Genomic DNA, 23,606 nt, shown 5'->3' with positions numbered 1-23,606 from the left:
GAGATTCCTCTCTTGATAGTCCATCAGGATTGCCGCGAAGAACTTCACACGATGCACGCGGTGGTTCTCATACGTATAGTCACATAGGTAATTAATAATGATTATACCTAATACACATGAGGAGACGTTTTTCACATGTTTTTCTAAGAAACTCGTGGATAATGAGTTTCAATGGCTCAAAATTACCTATTTGCACGGTTTGTCGAGAGCTCACGCGGCAAATTCAAAATAGTTTTCTATGTTTTTATTGGTTGCTTTAGATGTGACGAATCAAGATCAGGCCAATCAACATCAACCTACAGCAACAACAGCCAGATTGATTCAGCAGTTTGATTCACGGGGCTTTACGAGTGGCTTTTTGAGTTGTGATAATTTTTTATCGTTTATGCATTATAATTCTCTGAAAGCTCCGATTTTCTGTCTTTTCTTTGCCTAATCGTGGTATGGCAAATAGTGTTCTAGTCAGACTCAAGCCTACCAATCTTTGGAGTGTCTCTCAAACTGCCATGAGAGGTTTTGCTGCCCATGTTGACTCCTACCAGGTATGTCTATCACTTATCCTCTAACTCCGATTATTCTCTCATTCACTCAAGTCTCAAAATAGTAATTTAATATTCCTGTTTCCCGTTTCATCTCCGATACGTATTTTCTCACTATCAACACCTCTATCCAGGGTCCTCTACTCAACTAGGCAAAGGGATTGCGATGATGAGAATGTCTTCGAAGTATCGTCACTTACATTCTCCTTCTTAAAGCATCCACATCCATATTATCAATAAGAACTTCATGGATGCAGTCGCACTCAAGTATTCCAAACTGCAGTTAATATTTTAGCGTTACCTCTAATTCTAACCAACCTTTTACTTACTATGAGTGGTCTGATAAACTTAGGTTAGGTTTCTGTTCATGAGAAAGTGTGATAGTGTTATGTGTGCGCCACATAGCAGTCATCCACCTCTTTCACCTTCTCCTTATATCATTGGGCTTTAGACATTGCACTTTCACTATCCGATCACACTGCCCAGAGTTTGGTCTTATCACCGCTCTCACACTTTCACCTTCTCCTTTACTATCACGCTCGATGCGAGCGCATCCGTATCTTGCATCAACCCCTGTGGACCGGGCAACCAACTCGATGAGGATGACACCCAAGATTCGAGACTAGTTTGGACTCGGGCTGCGACTATCTAGCTAGAGTTGCAGCAGGCGTAGTTTTGTCTATACTGTCAAATTGATTTGGCCGTGATCTATAAATCAAGCTAAGTTTTGTCTCCATCCTTCTTTCCCCGAGAGATATCTTCTGTGCCAACATCCCACCAGCACATTAAAGTAGAGTTAAAGCTAAATAATTTGATACACTCAAAACGGGGTAGCAGATCATCTGTCCTCGTGGGACAGTCCCATGAGAAGAGGCACGAAGCATTGAAGTACTGATCGTTAGGAAATTACCAGGGGTGCAGAAACACCTAAGGGTTCCCACATAATAAATTTAGGTTCCCCTCTCTGAAGTTATCGCAGAATTTTACCTGACACATTTAGTAATGCAGTCGACAGTTTTGTTTCCTCAAAACAGGACGCTTGAATGTTTTGTTCCCCGCCTTGCCAAAAAAAAAAAAAAAATGAAAACAGCTCCTTTTCGCAGGGTTCTCCCATTTTTCTCATCCTCACACAGGCTCCCCCATTTTCGTATGGAAGTTTCTGCACTCATGGATACAACGAATTTATGGTGGCACATATTTGATGGCCTTTGCTGGTTAAACTGAACAAATTCATATAACATTTAGAACTGGGAAAAGAAAAAATGGACAAATGTCACATCAACCTGAAGTGCATCAATCATCAGTGGCGACCCACTGGTGACTGGCCAGTACAAACATAACTTTCTGTTGAATGGTACTATTTTGCAACGTGACATCTGTCCATTATCTTTCAGCTCTAACAATTTAAAAGTTTCAAATCACTGCAATATATCGAAGGTTTAAGTCCAAATTCAGTCATGAAGCGAAGGAATAAGTAGAAACTCAAGCTTTGTGTCACGCAGTGCTGGACTCCATCCTTCATCGCCATTATGCAAGCGTAGCCTCCCCCTTTCCCTCATGCACTTCGATGGCCAAAGTGCAAAACAAGGTAACTCCGATGCGGTGTTTCAAAATTGCCACTCTTATTTGATTTTTCAAAGAGAAACAAGCAAACTTTATAGCTTCAAATTTTCAAAGAATATTCTGCCAACAGAAAAAAAAAATCACGGAAGTTTTCAAGAAATTATGTTGACTAGTTTTAAGGAGAAAAATTTAAGTATAACAGAAGTTTGCAATGTGTCAAACGGAGATAAGTGGTTTTGCACCGTTGCCATCAACTTGTTTCATGGCCCTGAACACTGAATCCTCTCTCTTTCTTAAGGGGCATGTTTCTACGGGGCATAGAAATGAACAAATTGACAGCACGAGTCCATTAAGCTGAAAATCTCAATATTAGATTTGATTTGATTTGATTTATTCATTCTAAAAAAACATATGAGCTTTTTCCCTCTATATTGAGATTTTCAGCTCCATGCTGATTTGTATCACACTTTGGCTACACTACCAACTTTCTATGCAGAAGAGAAGAATGACTTTTTTCTTCAACATATCAGCAGCACTCTATAGCATCTAACTCTTCTTTTTCCCTTCTTTTTTCACAGAAAGGACTTGTACTAGGTGTTTATGGAGAGGAAGGGAAAGATTTTCAATTGACCAAAGCAACAGAGCGGTTTAATGAAACTTGCAATGGAAAGCTAACCAACCACCTGAAAAAGTAAGTTTTATTTCTTAAGTCTGAAACTGGGAAAACTGGTACTACCTACTAATTATGTCTGAGATCAGCGCTTGATAAAACTAGTTCTAATGAATAACATCCCTAACTTTGAACATCGTGATATCAGGCACTTAGGATTCAGTCAAAGTTTCTAGGAGATAGTTATCGTAAACTAGTCTCTAGGTAAACTTTGCGGTCCTGGTACGGCTCTGCTTTTCAAAGAATAGTTTGAATTTTTTTTTTTGGTCTCATCTCTTTTTTTTTGTCCAATTAACGGACCATTAGACAAAGTAGACAGTCTGAAAAGTGTTGAGGTTATGCTTGGGCAAGAAGTTGATTGAAAACGCTGTGGGGGAATGTTTTCGCTTTTGTGCAATGCATTTTAGGCAGAACCGAAATATTTCAAATTTTTGACACACCAGTGGAAAGAAGGAGTAAGGACTCTTGCAGGATATTGATCATAAGCTAGCCTTTGAACATGATGGTGCCAATAAATCTTTGGCTGAATAAAAACACCATGATTTTGTTTAATGAGAGTTAATAAATATATTTAGCATAGTGAGAATATGTATGCTAAGAAAATCACGAGATAGACGAACCAGGTTTTTTTTATTTTAAGCTAAACAGCATGTAACATTATTGTAAACCTGGAAAACTTGTCTCTAAGTCTGCAAAAGAGCTCAACAGAAATTCAAACGATGATGAAGTTCAAAATTTGAGCCATCTGCAAGCACATGCACTAAGATGGATGCTGGGGAAATATCATAAATTTAATAGTAAAATTGCTTATTCTGCCAATTTAAGGCCAATCTTGGAGATAATTCTGAGAAACTAAAGAACAGACCACCAATTTACGGCCCTAAAGTAATCAAATAACTGTGCTTTTATTCCAACTCTAATCTTCTGAGTGCTGTTCTTTATTTCTGAACTTACCTAGATGCGAAATGGTAGGGAAAAAAACTATAGAAATCCACGAAAACTTGCTTTTTTAACTGATTTGTAGGTGTATATCTCTGAAAATTCGATATTGGCAAACATCAATAAAACACACTCATCATGTGTTCAATTTCGAAAGTTTCAGTGGCCTACTGCATGCCTAAACTTAGATTTAATCTGCTACAAAACGTGATTATCGGCACTATTTTGCTCCGATGGTGTTTACTTCCGAGGGTAGTGACAACACTGAAAATTATCCCCCCCCCCCCCCCCCAAATTCATTATTCACCATAAAGAACCAATTGCATGTGTATCCCATTTTTTGGGGAAAGTCCAAAATTAGGAGCACTCCACTGCTAATTCAGTGTAGGAACAATGTGCTCCGTATTTTGAGTGAAGTAAAGCACCAGCTATAAGTGCAGCAAGGTCAAATTAAGTCATAATTGAAGAGATGAAAGTTGATTTGTTGGATGATCATCCTTAAAAGATTGATCTTGAGATTGGCGTTTCGGTTTTTGGCTTTTCTGATAATTCAGCAATCGACAAACAAGCCCTCGGAATTATTGACGATCATTCAGTATGAATTAGTATCTTGACTGACGCAGACAGATTAGTCTGTTTCTGTTGGTCAGGAAGGAGTAAAAACGTGAAGAGGAGGTCTGGCATTCATTGATAGAAACTTTGGATCTATCTCTTGATCTATTTCTATTACCTAGTCAATTTTATAACCTAACAAGTTCAATAAATCTATGATGAGGGTTTTTTGTGGCAAATTCTTTTTTGGAATTTTAATATTTTCCGTATCTGTGTGAAGACTACACTAAAACTCATGAAGCTGTTTCATTAAAAGAAAAAAAAATGTATAAATCACCCCTTTTGGTCATTTCATGCAAAAACCTAACATGGCTATAATTTATGAATCATGTCTAGATTGAACTAGATTGTCCAAAGTGGTCCTGACTCACTCCACTTACTCGTAACATTATTAAATGGCCGTTTGGACGTCCATCTGATACTTTGTTTTTTTAGGAAACAGTTTTTTCTTTGCCCGTAAAATTTGTCTTTTCAGATGAAACTAACATCGACTACTTCATTTAAAAACAAAGCTACGTTCTCATTTACATCCTTGTTCCATTAAGATGAAATGTTTTAGTTGTGAATATTGTGCTTCTCTAAAGCAACCTGTACTTTATTTGGATGTATTTATGCTAAAATGAACTGTACTTAATGGAAACCCTAAGCACATAGTTCCTTTTAGCATAAATACACGGTGTGTTTTGAAGGACAGTCTTTACTCTTCCTCTTCAACCTTTTTCTCATATTATTTAAAGGGTTGGGAAACCTGTAAAACAGGAAAAATGGGAAAAGACTTTTACCTAAAAATGCCCCAGAATGCCATGGAGAAAACTGGAATCTGAAGGACAAAAAGTCTAATACTTCAACTACTTCTTGTGACTTATGGAATTTTGTCTTACTGCCAAGTCTCTAATTTAGAATTTAACTGAATAGAATATTTTCCAATTTCATAGCAAAATGTCCGATTTTTCCAGGAGGATCAATTGATATTCAACAATTGATGATATTCCCCCATTTTTTAAGCGATTAAATATAAAATAAAGTTATGTAGAAAGAAAAAGCCATCGCTTTTGGAAATTCCCTGACATTTTCTGCGGGTTGTTAAATTGAGCATTTCCTACATTGCTGGCTGAAATGGAGGTTGACCTTGGCACACTAGCCTTAATTGAGAGATGAGTCAGAAATTCAGCAATCAAAATTAAGAAAAAACTCAGTGTGAGACTTGGATACTTTGAGCAAACTTGGAGATTTCAGGGATAAAACAAAGAGAGAACTAGAGGGAAAAAAGTGTTAATATCCTTTGATAGAGATTTGAAAGGTGCTAATGATATTTCCTTTCATTACGATTCTTTTGTTGTGAGTCAATATCCCTTGTATAAATATTTGTATTACTGAAACTTGGAACTACCTTTCAAGGATTATGTCAAAAATCAATTGCTTTCTGAAGAATTTTGCGCTAATGTACTTCCATGTAAAGTAAATTTCGTACGAAATCAAATTATTTTAATCCATCAAGTTCCGGTTGCCCATCAAACCCTGTGAATAGAAAGTTTTTTGATTTGCATAATCCAAAATGGAAAATTACTTACACCCCCCCTCGACGTTCGAACAGATTGACATTAATTGAAAACCGTTCTTGTGTCTCATAATTTTTCAACATTCAAACTACGTAAAGTTCAGTAACAACCAGGTCTATGTTTTTCTTCTGTTTACTTTTTTCTCATTCTTTATTTGAATATTTTTCATTTGAACTTCCAAATTAAAATGACCTTTGCTTATCATCAAGCAGACAGTTAAAACTTTGCTATCAGGCTCTCAATTCGTAGTGGGAACAGAATCACCAAGAACGATTTTTGAATCATACTCCAAGAGCATTTGAAATCCTTTTATTTGCAATCTGTTTCAACTATTCATAAGATTTTTTTTCTACAACATGAGTAAATTATGCCAGGAGGTGTGCTATAATTAGATAAAATGAAATTTGGTATTGTAAGTGCAGGGAAAAAATAATTTTATTGCTAGTGGTTGCCTTGGGCAGTGAACATTTAAAAATAGCAAGATGGAAGGAGAGAGCTTCACAGTTGCATTTCTAAAAATGTTGTATCATAGTCTTGATGGAAATTTCATTAGCATTTTTTAATCTCTCTGTTTCAGTTCGTAAGTACTGAGTAAACTCAATTTTGGCGGTATGGCCAGCGGGTCCTCTTCATTAACCAATACACCGATTCGCTCCCGGCCCCTGAAGAGACAGCATCCCTACGTCTTGAAGGGCGTGAAAAATTCGTTCGAAGATAAAACTAATGACTATTTGTGTCCCATTTGCTTTGAATTGATCGAGGAAGCGCACATTACAAAATGCGGCCACACCTTCTGCTTTCAGTGCATATCAAAAAGCCTTGAAGGAAACAACCGTTGTCCAAAATGCAACAGTATGATCGGTGGAAGGGAACACATTTTTCCCAATTTCCTTCTGAACGAGTTAATCACCAAGTATAAGACAAAAGTTAGAAATCTGAAGGACTTGGTTGGTGGTAGTGATAAAGTCAGTGATGATCCACTACCGCCTCTATCGGATAACTTACGAGGTTTTGTAGCTTCTGAGTCGCAAAATTTAGCTCTAGCAGATGTGAATGTAATTTTAGAGGTTTTAAACCAGCGTAAAAGTATTTTAGAAGCTGAGTCATGCGCTGTTCAAAATAAATTACTACATGAATTTCTGAAGCATTTATTGAAACACAAAGAAGCACAGTTAAATCAATTGACGAAAGAAGTAAGTTTAATCAAGAGAGACATCAACGAAGTGGAAAGCATATTATCGACAATAGATGTTAAAGGTATTGATTTGGAACAAGGTAGTTTTGACCAAGAAGATTTTCCTCCATCAGATAAGGCCAAGTCTGATGCAGGAATGAGCTGCGATAGTGTGGAAAGTTTCAATGGTAGCCAAAAAAATAGTAATAACTTAACTATTGGATCATTATCAATGAGGAGAAAACGTATGCACGCTCATTTCAATGATTTTGTTCGCTGTTATTTTAACTTAAGGGCTAAAGAACTCCTATTCAGTAAAAATGACAAATCTCCAGTTCCAGAAAAAGACAAGGACAAACCACTCGGTTCCTCGGGTCCCTCCTCTGGACTGGACCAATTTCGTGATAACCTCGTGAAATTTTCCAGATTCAGTGGGTTGCGTCCTTTAGCAACTCTCAACTATTCCAGTGATATTTTTAACAATTCGACTATAGTCTCGAGCATTGAGTTCGACAAAGACAATGAATTCTTTGCGATAGCAGGAGTTACCAAAAGAATAAAAGTTTATGATTATGGCGCAGTGATCAGAGACATTGTTGATATTCACTATCCATGCATAGAGATGCTGTCAAATTCAAAAATTTCTTGTCTAAGTTGGAATTCATACCATAAAAATACGTTAGCTAGCAGTGATTACGAAGGAACAGTGACCGTATGGGATGTGAATACAGGCCAACGTACACGAACGTTTCAAGAACATGAAAAAAGGTGTTGGAGTGTTGATTTTAATAAAGTAAATATTAGGCTAATAGCATCTGGATCAGATGATGCAAGAGTGAAATTGTGGTCCTTGGATGTTGACCATTCCGTTGCATCCCTAGAAGCCAAAGCTAATGTATGTTGTGTTCAATTTAATCCTGGGAGTTCGAATCACCTTGCCTTCGGATCAGCTGATCACTGCGTTCACTACTACGACCTTAGAAATATGAAAGCACCCCTGGCTCTATTTGAAGGTCATCGGAAAGCTGTATCCTACGTAAAATTCTTGAACAACGAAGATATTGTCTCAGCCTCAACGGATAGTCAACTTAAACTATGGAACATCAACACATCCTACTGCTTACGCTCACTAGTTGGACACATTAATGAGAAAAATTTCGTCGGTCTAGCAGCAAACGAGGACTACATTGCGTGTGGCTCGGAAAATAATGCTTTGTATGTTTACTATAAGGGTTTAACCAAACAGTTGTTCAGTTTTAAGTTTGATGCTGTACGGAGTGTTTTGGAGAAAGATAAAAAAGATGACGAAGCAAATGAGTTCGTTTCTGCTGTCTGCTGGCGGCAGTTATCGAATGTTGTTGTCGCTGCAAATAGTCAGGGTATCATAAAAATTTTAGAGTTAGCCTGACCTATATATAATTTCACTGCATCTCCTCTGGATGCTATTCCAGTCTAAGTGAAGCTCCTCTCTTTCCGTCTTCTCTCTGAAATTACATTTTTCCTAGACCCTGCACTTAATGTAGAAATCATTTAAAATTCTATTGCACACTTCTTCTGCTTTTGTAAGTGACGATGACCTAAGTGCCAAACTACGTATCTCTATCATGGTGTTTCAAAATTCTTGCTGGTGTTTTAATTTTTGAAGAGAAACAAGCCACCTATATAACTCGAAATTTATACCGAATCTTCTGGAAGAAGAGAAAAAAACATCAAGGCAGTTTTCCAGAAATTACGTCAATTAGATTTTTAAAGAATAAATGAAGTATGACAAAAAGTCTCCAAAGTTGCAAACAGAGATACGTGGTTTCGCAATTTAGCCATCTATATGCAGGTGCTGTACTTGCTTTTACACACGGTTTCTGTCTGCACCATTCTACAATTTGTTGCAACACTGAGATGAAAATTGCATTCTACAGTTTTCGGGTCTAGGAAATCACGTCCCGAGTTGTTTAGTCAGCTTTTAATCACAAATTTTATGCTTGTTGCTGGAGAAAGCATCATTCAAATGAAATCAGGAAAAGTATTGTGCCAAATATTTTTTCCCCCCCAGAGATTGAAGTACGCAAGTTGGTTTGATATCCGGAAAGCTGATTAGCAGCAATTTCGGTATGATTTTTTCAGCTTAATTTTGTTTTGTGTTGTGCAGGGGAGGGGGAGGTTGTCCGGGTGAGGTTATGGTTTTTCAGTAATTTTTTAATTTTCTTTTCCTCCCTTCATTTTGTGACCCATGGAGAAGGTACATTAAACTGATATTGTGATATTAGATTTATTTTATTATTAATTAAGCGTTTTTAAATGATTGATGACTGAAGATTGCAGTCTGCTATTGATCCGAGTTTTTATTCAGTTATTTTGGAGTGTGAGTTTTCTCCTTTTTTTTTCAGGCAAAAATTTTAGGTACGCGTTTCATTACGCACCTCCTTTTTTGGGCGAAATTCTGAGTCAGTATCACTTTTTTCTGACCTTTGATTTTCTAGAACTTGACCTTCTTGTCTGGTTGTCTGGGTTAAGTAACCACCAAGGCTCATTAAAAATCTACAAATTAATTTAAAATCCATCCTCAAATAACTAAATCCTTGCACAGGATACTGGGTGATATCAGTTCCATGTTGTATATAGAATGAAAAGAAAAAAATCTACTCCAAAGCAGTCTTGAATATTTAATTTACCAAGAAAATTATAATATTTGTTGCTAAATCTGCTACCAAGCACTTGCGACCACCATAACAGTTCTGTTTTGCTACATATAAATGTGTGATAGTACTTTTAAGTTCATCTTGCTTGCATAATATCAGCAATAATTAGCTATTCTGTGGTCTATTTTCGAAGTTGTCTAATTAAATCCTCTTTTTCTTTAAAAGTTTTGTTGCGAAGAAGAATACAATTTACTGGAAGTGGTGGTAAACCTTTTCTTTATCGCTTTTATCATTGTATTTTCCATCTGTGGTTTCCTGCTATTAAATAGGAACAAATTTGATTATTTTGTGCCTCCTGTGGTGGAGAATTCATTTTTTATTTTTATCTCATTCGACTGGTTTCCTTTAATTTTTGTTGCAGCTTCATTATTTCCTAATTTCAGTTTCGTAAACCTGTAATGCGGAATCAAATTTCAGAATCTATCAAAGAATTTTTAAGTTCAAAGAATCTAATAGCAATTTAATTTCATGGTATGATCATTTTAAACAAAGCCGTAAGTGATAGGATTGAAAATTGGTTCTTTAATAGAAAAACTGTCATAGGATCTGGATTTTTTCTTTCTTTTTTTGGAAATCCTTTATTTTTTTCCTTTGCATTAAGACGAACAGCAAAAATGTATTTCATTTTGGGTGAAAATTTTAAAAGAATGTTGAAAGGTCGATTGCGTTGACTTTCAGAATGAACAGATTATTTTGTATATTGAGTTTATTCCGTCTGGATCATTCCATGTCAAAAACAAGAAAAAACCCAAATTGTCAGCTTCATATCTTCAATACTTCTTTGCATGGAATTGACATGGAATAACCTGTCTCTTAATTGTATATTTCGATGGGCTAAGTGCGTAACCATGTATCCCCATTGTAGTGTTTCAAAATCTCTGCTTCTATTTTATTTTTTTGGAAGAGAAACGAACCCACTTTATAGCTTGATATGTATACAGAATATTCTGCTATTCCAAAAGAAAAATTTAAAAGACGTTTTCAAGAAATTAAGTTGACTATTCTTAAAAATAAAGTATGACAGGAATAACGTCACAATCAGAGATACGTACTGCTCTTTTATCCATCGATTTATGCTTTTAAGACCCTCCCAACATTCTATTAAAGAGACATTCAACGTTCGACAGTCAACATTCTATGACGAGAACTTCAATTCTAAAGTAACAAAAGTTCAGAACCCAGCTGTTCCCCTAGGAATATTTTGAAATTATGTTAGGATACTAAAGACTTCAAAGATTGAGAGAGGGATGAAAGACTAAAGTTGGAGATCCAACTTTGTCAACAACCATGAGAACACGTCTGAAGTAGTTTATTTATTATTTTACTACCTACAGATTTAATGTGTATTGCATTATTAGTAATAATAGGCTCATCGGCAACAGAAGTTGGAAAATTTGTCTATTTCCTGAGGTGTTGAGAGCGGTTGAGGTTGGCAAAGTGTTTTTGTTTATTCGCCTGCTAATTTGTGATATCGTTCATTAGATAACGTCCTTGGTGCTTTTGAAGTATGGAACCCTTTTTTAAAACATATCGTTGGTCCTCAAACTTATATTTTTACATCACTAATACTGGGACAAGTGCTAAAAATTATCGGTCAGTTCTCCATCCTTAATATTTGCTCTTCTAGTATTTTACAAGAAACCAGATTTTCGAATTTTGTTTGATCTGTTTGTGTGGCCTTGGATCTTGTGATTAGGAAGACTGATTCAATGTAATCAGTAATAAGATAAATTTGCAAGAATCTGTGTCTCCCCATTCTTTTGGCATTTTTCAGCTGTATTCCAATTGTTGGCTATTATACTTACACTCTTGTTGATTAGCTTTGTTGTGTGAAGATGGTGCATTTTATGCCCTACTCCATCCTGTAGATTATTTTGCTGCAGAATTTTATTCTAGCCGATTTTTTTTTTCTTTATCCTGTGGCTTAAGGATTTTAAAACCTTTTAAATTATTACAATGCCTTCTGTGCTAAATGTTGATGTTTCCCATTAAGTCATAGATATTTCTTTGCCTTGAAAGTATGTATTCACTGAATTATCTTCTCCATTCTCATAATTAGAAATACAATATTCAGGGTGTACAGAAAGTAAAAGTAAAGAAAAAGTGCTGGAAAAGTAAGGATTTTAGGTAATAAAGCGTTAATAGACACCCTGATTATTGACCGCACAATCATGTAGGTAATTGATGTCTCAGTAGTAAGAGTATTTTAGCTCAAATAACTAGTCTAAATCCAATCAGACCGCATGTCCCCAAACGTAGAATTTGTTCCTTTACCCAAATATTCATAATTTTGCAGGAAGCATTGATAATAATTCTGGCTTCCACAATTTTTTTTGTAAAAAAATTTAAGGGGCAGAACAAAAAACTCAACTTGCTAGCTAAGACTGTTCAACAGATATCCAATCTTCATCACTTGTGTAGAAACTACACGAATTTCTCCATTCGCAGATTCAGCTTCTGTTCAGCTCTATGTTCAGCTGGCAGAATCGTTTGTCTTCAGTGAGCAATAACGACATGAAATTCAGTAAAAATGTTCAATAAAATCCTCAATAGCAAGGGAGATTTTCAGTCTTGGATACTAAGTGGTATGGATTTCATTAATCAGGATCTTTCAATTTGTTTGGTCAATAATCTTATTGAATTTGTCAAAGAAATATCTCGTAACGGAGCTAGAGAGAAAGAAATAAATTATGAGAAAATTTGTTTGATGATGGTAGGTATTGTCATGCTCTCTTCTCGCTGAAAGAGTTGGTCTATCTTAATGAAAAAAAAAACTTCTCAATATTTTATTGTAAATAACTGTCAAGAATGAGTCAGTAAACAGGTTCGTTTCTTTGTTCGTGACAACACAAAATGCTAGTTTTTTAAAAAAAAACTTTTGATTCATTTATGAGAGGAATGTAAAAACTTGCTGAACCTCTGAGGAACGAAGAGGAAAGTAAAAGTATTTTAAATCCCAGCATTTTTTAATATTTAGGAACTACCTAGCAAGCCAACTGTACTCTTAGAGTATGAAGATTTATGGAATGTTGGGAACAGTTAGGTCGTTCTCTACATTGATTTCAAATTTTTTAACGTGTATGTGCCTGTTGCTTTTGCATGCGACACTGTTTTTGATTCTTAATTTTCCTCCTTTTTTTTCATCAAATCTTGAAATCTTTGCTCCGATCAGTAAATGTCAAGTTCCTTTTTTCGTTCCTTAGTTTTATCGCAGTAATAATAGGAATTATAATTTCATGATCAAGGTCGGAACGAAAATTTGTCTCAGCGCCTCCAAGCATGTTCCAATCAAAATATGAGACTGTTGCCTCTTTCTATTTTCAGCATAAAATCATAGAAAAAGAACCTGTTTACCAGCTTGTTCACTCAATTGTATGTTTATTTTTGTTCATAAATGTTATGTTTTTCTTGTTAAGTAATAAAGAATTGTAGAAAGGAATGGTTTTTTTTCTGTGGATTCTTATTGTTCCTCGATGCCTGTTTCGTTTACTGGATCATGCCGGGTAATGGTTAATCATCATGCTAGCAAATGCCTAAAATTTTCTTGAAAACTGCTTAGGTATTCATTCATAGGATAGTTTGGCGCAGGAGTGGTACAATCATTTGAGAATTTTGTAAGACGGTGAAACTCATTTCTCCATAGCATTTGATTAATTTTGTTTCATAACAGAATCCTTTATGAATGGACTACTAAGGGGGGGGGGGGGGCTCTTGTTTTATCTGGTGTGTGATGATATAAGCAATTTTGGATTCATTGAGAAAAAAAACAAATTTTAGTCATAAAAAATAAATAAAAACATATAAATTATGTAATTTAGAAAATTACCTACCTACTCAGAATTTATACCTTTCTCAAGGAGACTTTTTCCAACCAAATTGAATCATTGTAAAATCGACTGCTTCTAAGAAACTCAGCTTTCATGTCTTGTTCAAAGCCATCCCTGACGAACCAAGGTTTAAAAACCTCAGAGGAAGTTTGCAATTAGGGGAAAAAGACTTCCTATTACAGTGTGCACCATGAATTATTCGTGAACCATTTAATCACTTAATAATAATTTAATTTATAGCTCAAGCTCAGCCCTCCATCTACCCTAACCAATACATGTTCAGTTGTTGTAATCAGTTCACATGACAGCAGTACCACAATGTTGTGCATGCCGTTTTATATATTAACAGTGAAAATATGGAGTTACTTTCTTTCTCCCTTTGCCTATTTTTTGCTTTGACTAATGCCAAAAAAATTGTTTGCAGGAAGGGAGGTTTACAAAATTTTGTAGGACATTTATTATGATTTTAGAGAAAAATGTATTCTGGTGGTAAAAATGTATGTTATGTCGAAGAACTCTTTGGTTATCTCCTTGTTTTTATCAAGCAAAAAAACTGATCATCTTAATTTGTTGAAACATAACTTAACACGAATTTCCTTAGCTTTTCTGAGTTTCTCAGTGCCTGCTTATTATGAAAGAAAAAAATTGAAGTAGGTATGAAAGAAAATTGAAAGTAGGTATCATAGATGAAGGAATTACGAATTATTTTTAGGGGAAAAAGGTAAATTGAGAAATTATTTATTTAGGAAAAACAAATTCTCCTTGGACACTGTTCGAGTAATCGTATTTCATACACCGTAATGGCTAGTAGTGTGGTCTCTCCCACCCTCCTGTTAACAATCCGCCTAAGCCAATCTCTCACCCCCTTTTCTACATACACCTTTGCTTGAATCCCCCCCCCCCCTTGTAAAAACTCTTAGGCTAACTTCATAACCACCCAATGGAGGCCTATGTAGATTTGAATGCTTGAAAAGAGCCCCAGAATTCATGATCAAATATTTCTTATTTTTTTGCAATTTGTATACCTAATTTTATAGACCTAAAAAAAAAGAGACCTTATTTGCATCATTAGTTCTTCCATTTCGTTGCGGACCAAGTCATTCTTCCCACAGCCTCTCGGACACTTAATAATACAGTTAAATCTCAGTTATCCGCGGTAGTTGGGACCAGTGGTGTGGCGTGCTTTGCGATATATCGATTAATCCGCCATTAAAACGCATAGAAAAGGATCGATGTACAAGGTGTTTGCAACCTAATAACACTTTAATGATCGATTCTTTACCGCAGCTTTAAATTTGGTCGATAATCGATCATTCTCGCGACTGGAGGTACCGTAAATAATGGAAAACCGCGGATAAGCCGAACTTACGAACCGCAGACCGAAAAAGCACCCACTGTAAAAAGTCGTTTTTTCACAAACAGTGCAGTAGGAAGAGTTACAGCAAATTTGAGCAAGACATATTTTATTTTCGAGTTTAGACTGACAGGATATTGACTTTTCAAACTGATCTCTAATGCACATTATTGGCAAAATTACTATCTGACAGGATAATTGGATGAAGAGTCGATTGAGGGATGAGACCGAATCTCCTTCGACTGTCTGGTCTGAGTTTAGACTGCCTGGCAAATTGAGAAAAACTATCCGCTTGAGCAGGGCTGGATTAACCGTAGGGGCAAAATGGGCCTTTGCCCACAGCGGCAAATTTTTGGGGGCAGCAGAAATCGAGAAACAAAAAAAAAAAAAAAATGCTGCCCCTGAAAATTTGAAATGAAAAGAAAAAGTCAAAAGCAAAGTCACAAAAGACGTTTATCCGTCGATGTATAGATATCGATATCGAACGCGGGTGGGATCACCTTAATTTTACCTCACTTTTTTCCAGTGTAGCCTCGCCAATGGCTGCTCGTGTTCAGTTGTGAGACCCCGTGTGGGAACCCGGTCAGGCAATCTAATTATACTTTTTCAATTACTTGTTTTTCATATTTTCAATACAATACAATAAATTGGTGTCAGTAGAGTGGTGCCTGACATCCCTTTACACAAATGAGTTTATTATTTAAAATCATCTAAAGTTAAGTTCTTGATTAAACAATAAACCCATAGTAAAACTTGGATTAAAAGCTAAAAAAATTACAGCCTCATTTTTGGACATTTTTAAGAAAAAAATGGGCTAAAATTGCATCTTACAGTGGGCCCTCCGGGGCGGCAAATTTCCGCGTGTCCACAGCGGCAAAATCGTTAATCCAGCCCTGCGCTTGAGGAAAAAGACTGGATGACCTTTGACCTTTGACCATCTGGACCGTGGATGACCAGGGCTCTCTTTTACTTTAATTCAAATTTACTCGTGTATTCACAGCAAGTTAAGGTCTATACACCGTAATCATTAAATTTAATTTATTAACTGTTATACATTTTGTGAATTTTACAGTTTTGGAGCAAGTTTCAAGAAAGGAAAAGTTCGAATTCTGTACGATATTTCAGATTCATTTGGCACTGTTGCTCTCGTTAATGTAGGCAAAGCTGGTCAATCCTATGATGAAGCTGAGGAGCGCGATGAAGGCAGGGAAGCGGTCAGAGTTGCGTCTGCTGGTAAGCAAATTGCCCTGCATCCAAATATTACCAACACTTAATTCCATTACTTAACTAAACAATGTAAACATTCTGATTTCCTCGAAATGGATCTGCAGTTCCACATCACTGAACATAGACATTTGGCTTCTTTACAAAGTCTGGCCGAGAAAAGAAAAGGTCATGCGTACTCTTTTCATAATCTTACATAGAAAAGGATTCACAAAATAGGCAATTGGGAAAGTCGATTTTAAGACTTTCCACAGTGTGATTTGTCCTACCTATTCGTTTTATATTGAAGAGAAAAAATTGTGATTTGATGTAAACCTGGTCTGAAGAACCATGAAGCCCTTGATGATCTCTGAATGCCAAGACATTAATTATTTCAAAGATTTGTGAGAGTAAAATTATTCTGTACTACATCTGGATGGAATTAGTGTTTAAGTAATTAGTGATGGGGCAATACTTTGAAATGACTGCTAAAGGGTGATCTGAGTGAATACATCAAGTATTCTGTTTTTGCAACCTTTATTTTTACTTTGGTTGTAGTTTGTGTTTCAGGCACAATTTCATCATCAAATTTTTGTTCATTGATACCTTATGTACGTTAGTATGATTTGACGCTCAGGGATTTTTTTTTTTTTTTTTTTGTATCTTGTTTTAGGCTTTATATCCGGGGGATACTGCGGCCTCGGAAGGGGTCTGAAATTGGAAAGAAATTTAGGTTTTAATTAAAGCTGGGATGAAAGGGTAAGGGTAGGTATCATAATAGGTCTATGGATTTATGTTAGTATTCTGTAGGAGATAAACAGATAGTAATGAGGTTTTATGAGATGATATAGATTGTCTTGTATTGGGGTTTTTTGATGGTTAGTTGAAGGCCTGATTATGTTCACGTTCACAGAGACGACGCTCAGGGATGTTTTAAAGGTTGACGACTTGACTTGTAATTGTTTTTGTGAGCACTATAGATCCATCTCAAACTTTGATTTGCGAAATTCAAGGAAACACATTTCTCCTTTCTTCATCCATCCACTTCTTCTGCAGACCCTTTAAAGAGTATGTCAAAATTTTGAAGCAATTTTTGAAATAATTCACTTTTTTATCTTTTTTAGCGGGATGCAAAAGTTTACAGGACGTAGGAGTGGTAGAAGTACATGTTGAAAGTTTTGGCGATTCAGAAGCAGCTGCAGAAGGTGCCACTTTAGGTTTATGGCAGTTTCAAGCGTACAAGAATGAGAAGAACAGAAAGGTGGCCCCAGCCGTGAAATTTTACGAGAAAGAAGATAGGTTAGTAGAGCTTTAGTTTTGCTTTTAATAAAATCTCAAAAATATTGGAACCTTTCTGTAAGTAGAAGGGGTCACCTAAACGTGTAAAATTAGTGTTTTGATGGGACGAATTTTATCTCTAAAGTTTTTATTGGAATAAAAGAACAAGGCTTGGTCACTAGGCTTTCAGATCAATTTTGAAAGCAATATTTTGACCCTTGAAAAACATGATGGATGACATGATTGTCTAAGATAGTGAATCTCTTGGTTTCTCTCATCTCCATCATCTCATTTTTCTATGAAAAAAACTTACAGCCATTGCTCTATGTATACGCGTTATTTTTGTGATGAAGTCAAATCGCTAAAATGTGATAATAGACTCATCTCATGTAGAAAAAGAATTGTTCAAATTAATGTAATTTGTATAAATAAGTTGGATTTTGCTTTTGTAAGGTTAGAGATTAGGAAAGGGAAGAAATCATGATTTCTGTTGTTCATGTTCTGCTCAACTTTTAAAGTCATTGTGTAAGCAAAAGGTTGAGGTTCTCTCTTACCACTCATTCTCAGTGATCTTTACGAATTTAGGGGTAATTTTTGTTCCTGATAGAAGTCTATGTCATCCCAATTTAAGTTTGTGAAACATATTTCTAACAGTCTTTTTTGGTTGTCGTTTTCTTACAGTTTTTACCTTAAAAATATGCTCAAAATATTTCGGGACCTTCCATCTTATTAGAAGCCTCAAAAAGATTGCACAATCGTATTCATAGTGAATTTCTTCTCATTGACATTATGCATTTATCCTCTTTTTAGTGACCAATGGGAGAAAGGACTCATCAAAGCCGAAGCGCAAAACTTTGCGCGAATGTTGATGGATACTCCTGGCAATCTGATGACTCCCACCATTTTCTCTCAGGTTTATATTTGCTGTTTTTAATTTCTTTTTCTCGTCTCCGTTTTTTGAGATTATTTTGGTCATCTAGGTAGACCTCTCAAAGCCACTGACATATTTTGGGAAAACACCCCAGATCTTTTGTTGTAGGACAAAGTTACTTTTTTGTGAAATTTCCCCTGCATCAGGCTACGAGACACGTCAGACCCAGAAACAAAATCAAACGTTCTTTTTTCGAAATGTCAATTAAAAAACAACATGTACAATGGGAAGCTCAGAAATCAACGCTTGAACAAGATATAAATATTTTTAGCACAAATCAAGTTGATGTTGTATTATTCAAATGGATGGCTAAAGTACAAAACGACCTACTTCCATTGCAGTGTTCTTATTTTATTTTTTTGAAGAGAAATAACCCAACTCTGTAGCTTGAAATTTGTACAGAATTTCCCGCTTACAGAGAAAAAAGACCGGGAAGTTTTCAAGAAATTTATAACTAGCTTTCTAATGATGAAGTAAGGTATAATAGGAAATCCGCACACAGGAAAACTGTTGTTTCGCTTTTTAACCATCGAAATGATGTTTTTTGTTTTTTTTTTGCTTTTCAACCAATGTTAATTTTAAACACTTAGGTATATTCTGTTCAGGTGTTTATTTCCAGACCTTTTATTGTGTGTTTCATTTTTTCCGAGAAATTATGAAAAGAAAACATGTTGCGCCATGATTCAATTCATACCTACATTGTCTTGAGGCCCATTTTGTAACTGTAAAAGCTAGAGAGGAAACCTCCTATGTTAATTGCAGGGTAATATGTCGATGACCAAAGTTGCAAATCCCGCATCTTGATGGCAACTTTATAAAATGTCTGCTCCTATTTTATTTTTTAAAGAAAAGGAGATAACTTTATCGCTTGAAATTTTTACTTAATATTACTGTAAAGTACAGGAAAATTTGCAGAAACTTTCAAAGAGTTGCTTTGATTAGTTTGCTAGTCAGTTTGCCAGATACCATGAAGCTATCTCCATCTTACACATTCAGTCAAAGAGCACTGTCCGTTATGGAGGTTTTTTTTTAAAGTTTTATTCAAGATTTCGCCTACTACAAAAGTATTAAGAAATTTACAATTTAACAGAGTTGACTGTGAGTAACTGATGGGTTGATCACAACCCTATAGAACCCTATAGAAGGTTTCAACTATAAATTTTCAATGAATCCTCACAAATTTGATGTTGCTTTACTTAGCAGTGCTGCTAAACATGGATCAGTTTCTTGCATTGACTCGTACATTACGATAATTGTTGCTTCTCAAAGACACAGACTGTGAAGTAGCGCAATGTAGTGGCGGAACTCATCACTCAGAATCAACTTAATGGCTGGTGTTTCTCTGTCCCAGGTGGTCAAAGAAAATTTGACATCAGAAAAAATCAAACTAAGTATTCATGATCAAAAATGGGCTGAAGAGAAAAAAATGGGTGCCTTCCTTAGTGTAACGAGAGGCTCCAATGAGCCACCAGCTTTCCTAGAAATCAGTTATAGTGGAGGTTCATCCAATGATAAACCTGTCGTTCTAGTTGGTAAGTATTTTTTTTTAAAAAATTTGAAGTTTGGTTTGGTCTATTAGTTATTACTAAGTATTTTTTGTCTCCAAAGCAAGACCAAATCTATTCTCCCTTTGATCAGTTAAAATTTCTCTGAAAAAAAAAAAAACTCTGCTGAGTAGCATGCTAGCATGTATGAGTCGAGAAAACCAAGTATTCCTTTGGACTAGATTTTGCAATTAGGAATGATAATTTCTGGTTCAGTTTAAAAGCAATGTATGCATCATTAGTTTCCCTATTGACATATGTGTTTTTACGAATGAGCTGGAAATGGTAGTTCCTAATCGCAAAATGTGTGGAATTTGAAGCTCCTTTGTGAACATTTTACTCAGAAAGTGTCAAAAATGATGAAGAAGCCCAACATTGTTTAGTGAAGAATGGAATTAGTATTTATATTTCACTGTAATCAGGAAATTCACACTATTAGCCTACAGGAAAATTAAAATTAAATGACAGATCAGCAATCAAAAACCATTACCACCATAAACCATTTAACAGGTAACGAACAATGGATTCTTCAAAAATCCCTCCCACACTGATACTTTATCTTTGTAGACTTTTCAAGAAAAACTCAGCAAAGGAAGTTATTCCATCGTGCAGAAAACATTTGCTTGGTTGTTCAGTTGTCACTAGCCAACTAGACTAGACGGTCATTGGTTTTTTGACAGATTGGAAGTTTGATTTGAAATAGGAAACACTGATTTCTCATCTTGGAGTTAAATCTTTGAATTTTCACATGTTCAAAAGTGTTCCGCATGCAATTTTATTGTAATACTTATTTCTTACCCTGCCCAGTGGTATATTCTTTGTGGTAAACGGTTGTAAGATTGATTTTACAATTTTCTGAAGGTAAATAATGCGTCAAACACGATGCGCACACTGAAACGCAAAAAAGTAACTCTGAAACCGAGAAATACACAGTTACAGAAGTTCAACTTTCTCGCTAATTTGCGGAAATGTTTTGAAAGGAAAATGCATGAATCCAATCAGCTTGCTTGCAAAATGCTATTTGCTCAAATTTTTTCCGTGTTGTTGATGAAGCTCTTCAAGAATCCTACTTCAAATTTGCTCTCTGTTAACAGGGACTAAGAAAGTCCTGACTGAATATTTTTTGCTCTTATATTAATGAATTTTATTCATGCTTCTTTTAAAATTTTTCTCTCAGGCAAGGGTGTTACATTCGACTCCGGTGGTATTAGCATCAAGCCGTCTGCATCGATGGACGAGATGAGAGCTGATATGGGTGGTGCTGCTTGTGTCGTCTCGACCGTTCTTGCTGCAAGTAAACTCCAGTTGCCAATTAATCTAACAGGTAAAGTGTTTCCCTCACTGTGCAATATGAAACAAATTAACATTGCTAAAGAATCTTTTCAGGCACTTGCAGAGAAATCAAAGGGAATATAGTTCCTATAAAAACAGGGAATTGGCAATGTAACAAATCGTAATTGAAATCCTGTAAAGGCTAAACTGTAAGGACGGTTGCAAAAATATGAACAAAAAACGAAGTTTCCATCCAGGAACTGAAGTGCCATAGGACCGTAGTTACAAGGCTGCAAATTAAAAGCTGATTCTAGTCAGAGGAAGCAATGTGAATGAATTTTGTTCCTGTGAAAATAAAATTTTAAATCCATGTTTGTTTTTAAATTTAAACATTTAAAAGAACATTACACTCATACAAATATTTTCCAGGGAATCTCTGTTAGCCTCAGATTCTCATACCCCATCTACCTAACTCCTAACCTAGATAAACTGATCACGAAAAATTTGAATTTTCTGCTCATAAGAAAAACCAGGAGACCATCGACCAAGAAAACCATGGATCTGTGAGAGTTATGAGTCGAACACGGATTTCACACCATGTTAGAATTAAGAGTTAGTTGAAAGAAAACCGTTCGGCACCAGCTGATCTTTGTTAAGGTAGGATCAACAAACTACGAGAAATGGAGTGAAAATTAAAGAGACGAAATTTTGAGATAAAGTTTATCACTGTATTAAGTCGGAAATATGATTGAACATTACACAAAATAGAATAATTTGAAGAATGAGAGTGATTTGAAAAGTTCGTCGAATTTCCACATTATGATGGACTTTCACTGGTTGACACTCAGTGAAGATTCGCCTGAAGGGCTGAGAAGGCGTGATGTGTAGACACACGGTCTAAGATGGTAAAGGACCTCGATTTAGGGGCAGCGCACCCTTATATAGACTTGCTGACTTAACAGGTGGCGAAACAACAAGTTAGGCTGGCTATAATCTATCTAGCTATCAGTTGCAAGTTTTGTAATAAAATTAATGGAAATGAACTGAATGATAGGGTGTAAAGAAGATTTGAGATCGAAAAACGAGCTTTTGTAAAACGGAAAAATGGATGTTAGAAAAATATTGGAAAGTGTTGACAGACCAAATTGCACACTACAATGGTTTAGGCAAGCTTCTTGACTGAGCTGTCTTCCTATCCCATCTTGTGATGTTCACAGTGTTAACAATGCACATCAATTGAGCCAAACCGCCGAAATAGAGGTTGATTTTCATTCTGCAAAGATATTGTGGTAACATTTAGTGTGCGGTTAAACTCAAGTAGAACACGGTTCTTTTTATGGATTTTGATTTAGTTAAGTTAACTTAAGTTTGAATTCATTCATTGAAAGACGTTGATATCTTGGTTAGGAATCATTTTCAATTTTTTTTTTTTAAAATTTATTTTTTTATTTTATACCTAATAATTCCTGGTATTTCTCTAGTTCTTACACCACTGTGTGAAAACATGCCAAGTGGACATGCTACTAAACCTGGGGATATTGTTACCGCAATGAATGGCAAAACAATTCAAGTGGACAATACAGATGCTGAAGGTCGACTGATTTTAGCAGATGCCTTGTGTTATGCTGCTTCTTTCCAACCAAGATTAACTTTGGACATTGCTACCTTGACAGGTATTTATTTATTAGTATTTTGTAGATTTAGGCCAGTGTAATTTTCGATTCTTGGGATGAGGTATTTGCTGATTTGGAGTTGAAATTTTCAGTAGAGGGATTTTTGCAGAGTTAGGTTGAAAAAGCCGATCTGGAGATTCTCTCTTTAGCAGTGTTACATTCTTGAGGTCTACCGATAGGTTTTTATAGATTTGATCATTATTTAACAAAGTTCATGCTGTTGGTAGACCTGAAGAATGTTACACTGCTTAGGAGAGAATCTCCAAATCGGCTTTTTCAACCTAACTCTACAAAAATCCCACACACACACACACACAAATGTCACATATATGATGGTCGGTAAATTTTCATCACTCATTTTAAATAAATCACAGAAAATTGCGATGATACATTTTAATTAGTTTCTCTGCAGAGGTTAAAAACTACTCAGAGGTTTATTAACCCTTTGTGGTGGCAATTAATTTTCCCTGTTTGCCCATAGCAACAATATGCTTACAATGATGCCAACATACCAAGTAAATCCCTCAGAGACCACTAGGGCTGCAGCTCTTGTCAAGTGGAATGATGCCAACATACCAAGTAGTTCCCTCAGCGACTGCTAGGGCCGGCCGCAGCACTTGTCAAGTCAGGACTTGGGCTTGGTATACAACTCCAAAGCTCATTAAACTTTATGTCGGGTCAGGCCCGACTTCGGACCAAAACATGGTGAAAATATTGTTGGGTCACGCCTGACAGTCAGCTACATGCCTTTTTCCTATGAATTTTCATGGTA

At 35.9% G+C, this 23,606-nt stretch overlaps 1 protein-coding gene across 2 annotated transcripts in view; it reads left to right on the top strand.

Annotated features, from left to right (window-relative positions):
* The first annotated feature begins 288 nt into the window (after nucleotides 1–288).
* The window catches only part of LOC109036824 (E3 ubiquitin-protein ligase COP1), a 29,748-nt gene continuing 6,430 nt past the window's right edge, over nucleotides 289–23,606 (top strand). Inside the window, exons 1-8 of one of the 2 annotated variants that reach the window (XM_019051200.2) lie at nucleotides 289–542; nucleotides 2,681–2,793; nucleotides 16,006–16,166; nucleotides 17,261–17,435; nucleotides 18,225–18,327; nucleotides 19,697–19,877; nucleotides 21,067–21,213; nucleotides 22,643–22,834. In XM_019051200.2, the coding sequence (XP_018906745.2) occupies nucleotides 444–542; nucleotides 2,681–2,793; nucleotides 16,006–16,166; nucleotides 17,261–17,435; nucleotides 18,225–18,327; nucleotides 19,697–19,877; nucleotides 21,067–21,213; nucleotides 22,643–22,834 (1,171 nt within the window). In that variant the 5' untranslated portion in view covers nucleotides 289–443. Of the gene's footprint in view, nucleotides 543–2,680; nucleotides 2,794–6,459; nucleotides 13,192–16,005; nucleotides 16,167–17,260; nucleotides 17,436–18,224; nucleotides 18,328–19,696; nucleotides 19,878–21,066; nucleotides 21,214–22,642; nucleotides 22,835–23,606 lie in introns of those variants that run through there. The other variant, XM_019051198.2, reaches the window with a different exon arrangement.

This window comes from Bemisia tabaci, chromosome 9 (assembly GCF_918797505.1).
Source record: "Bemisia tabaci chromosome 9, PGI_BMITA_v3".
NCBI lineage: Eukaryota > Metazoa > Arthropoda > Insecta > Hemiptera > Aleyrodidae > Bemisia > Bemisia tabaci.
This window is presented reverse-complemented; position numbering and strand designations above follow the sequence as displayed.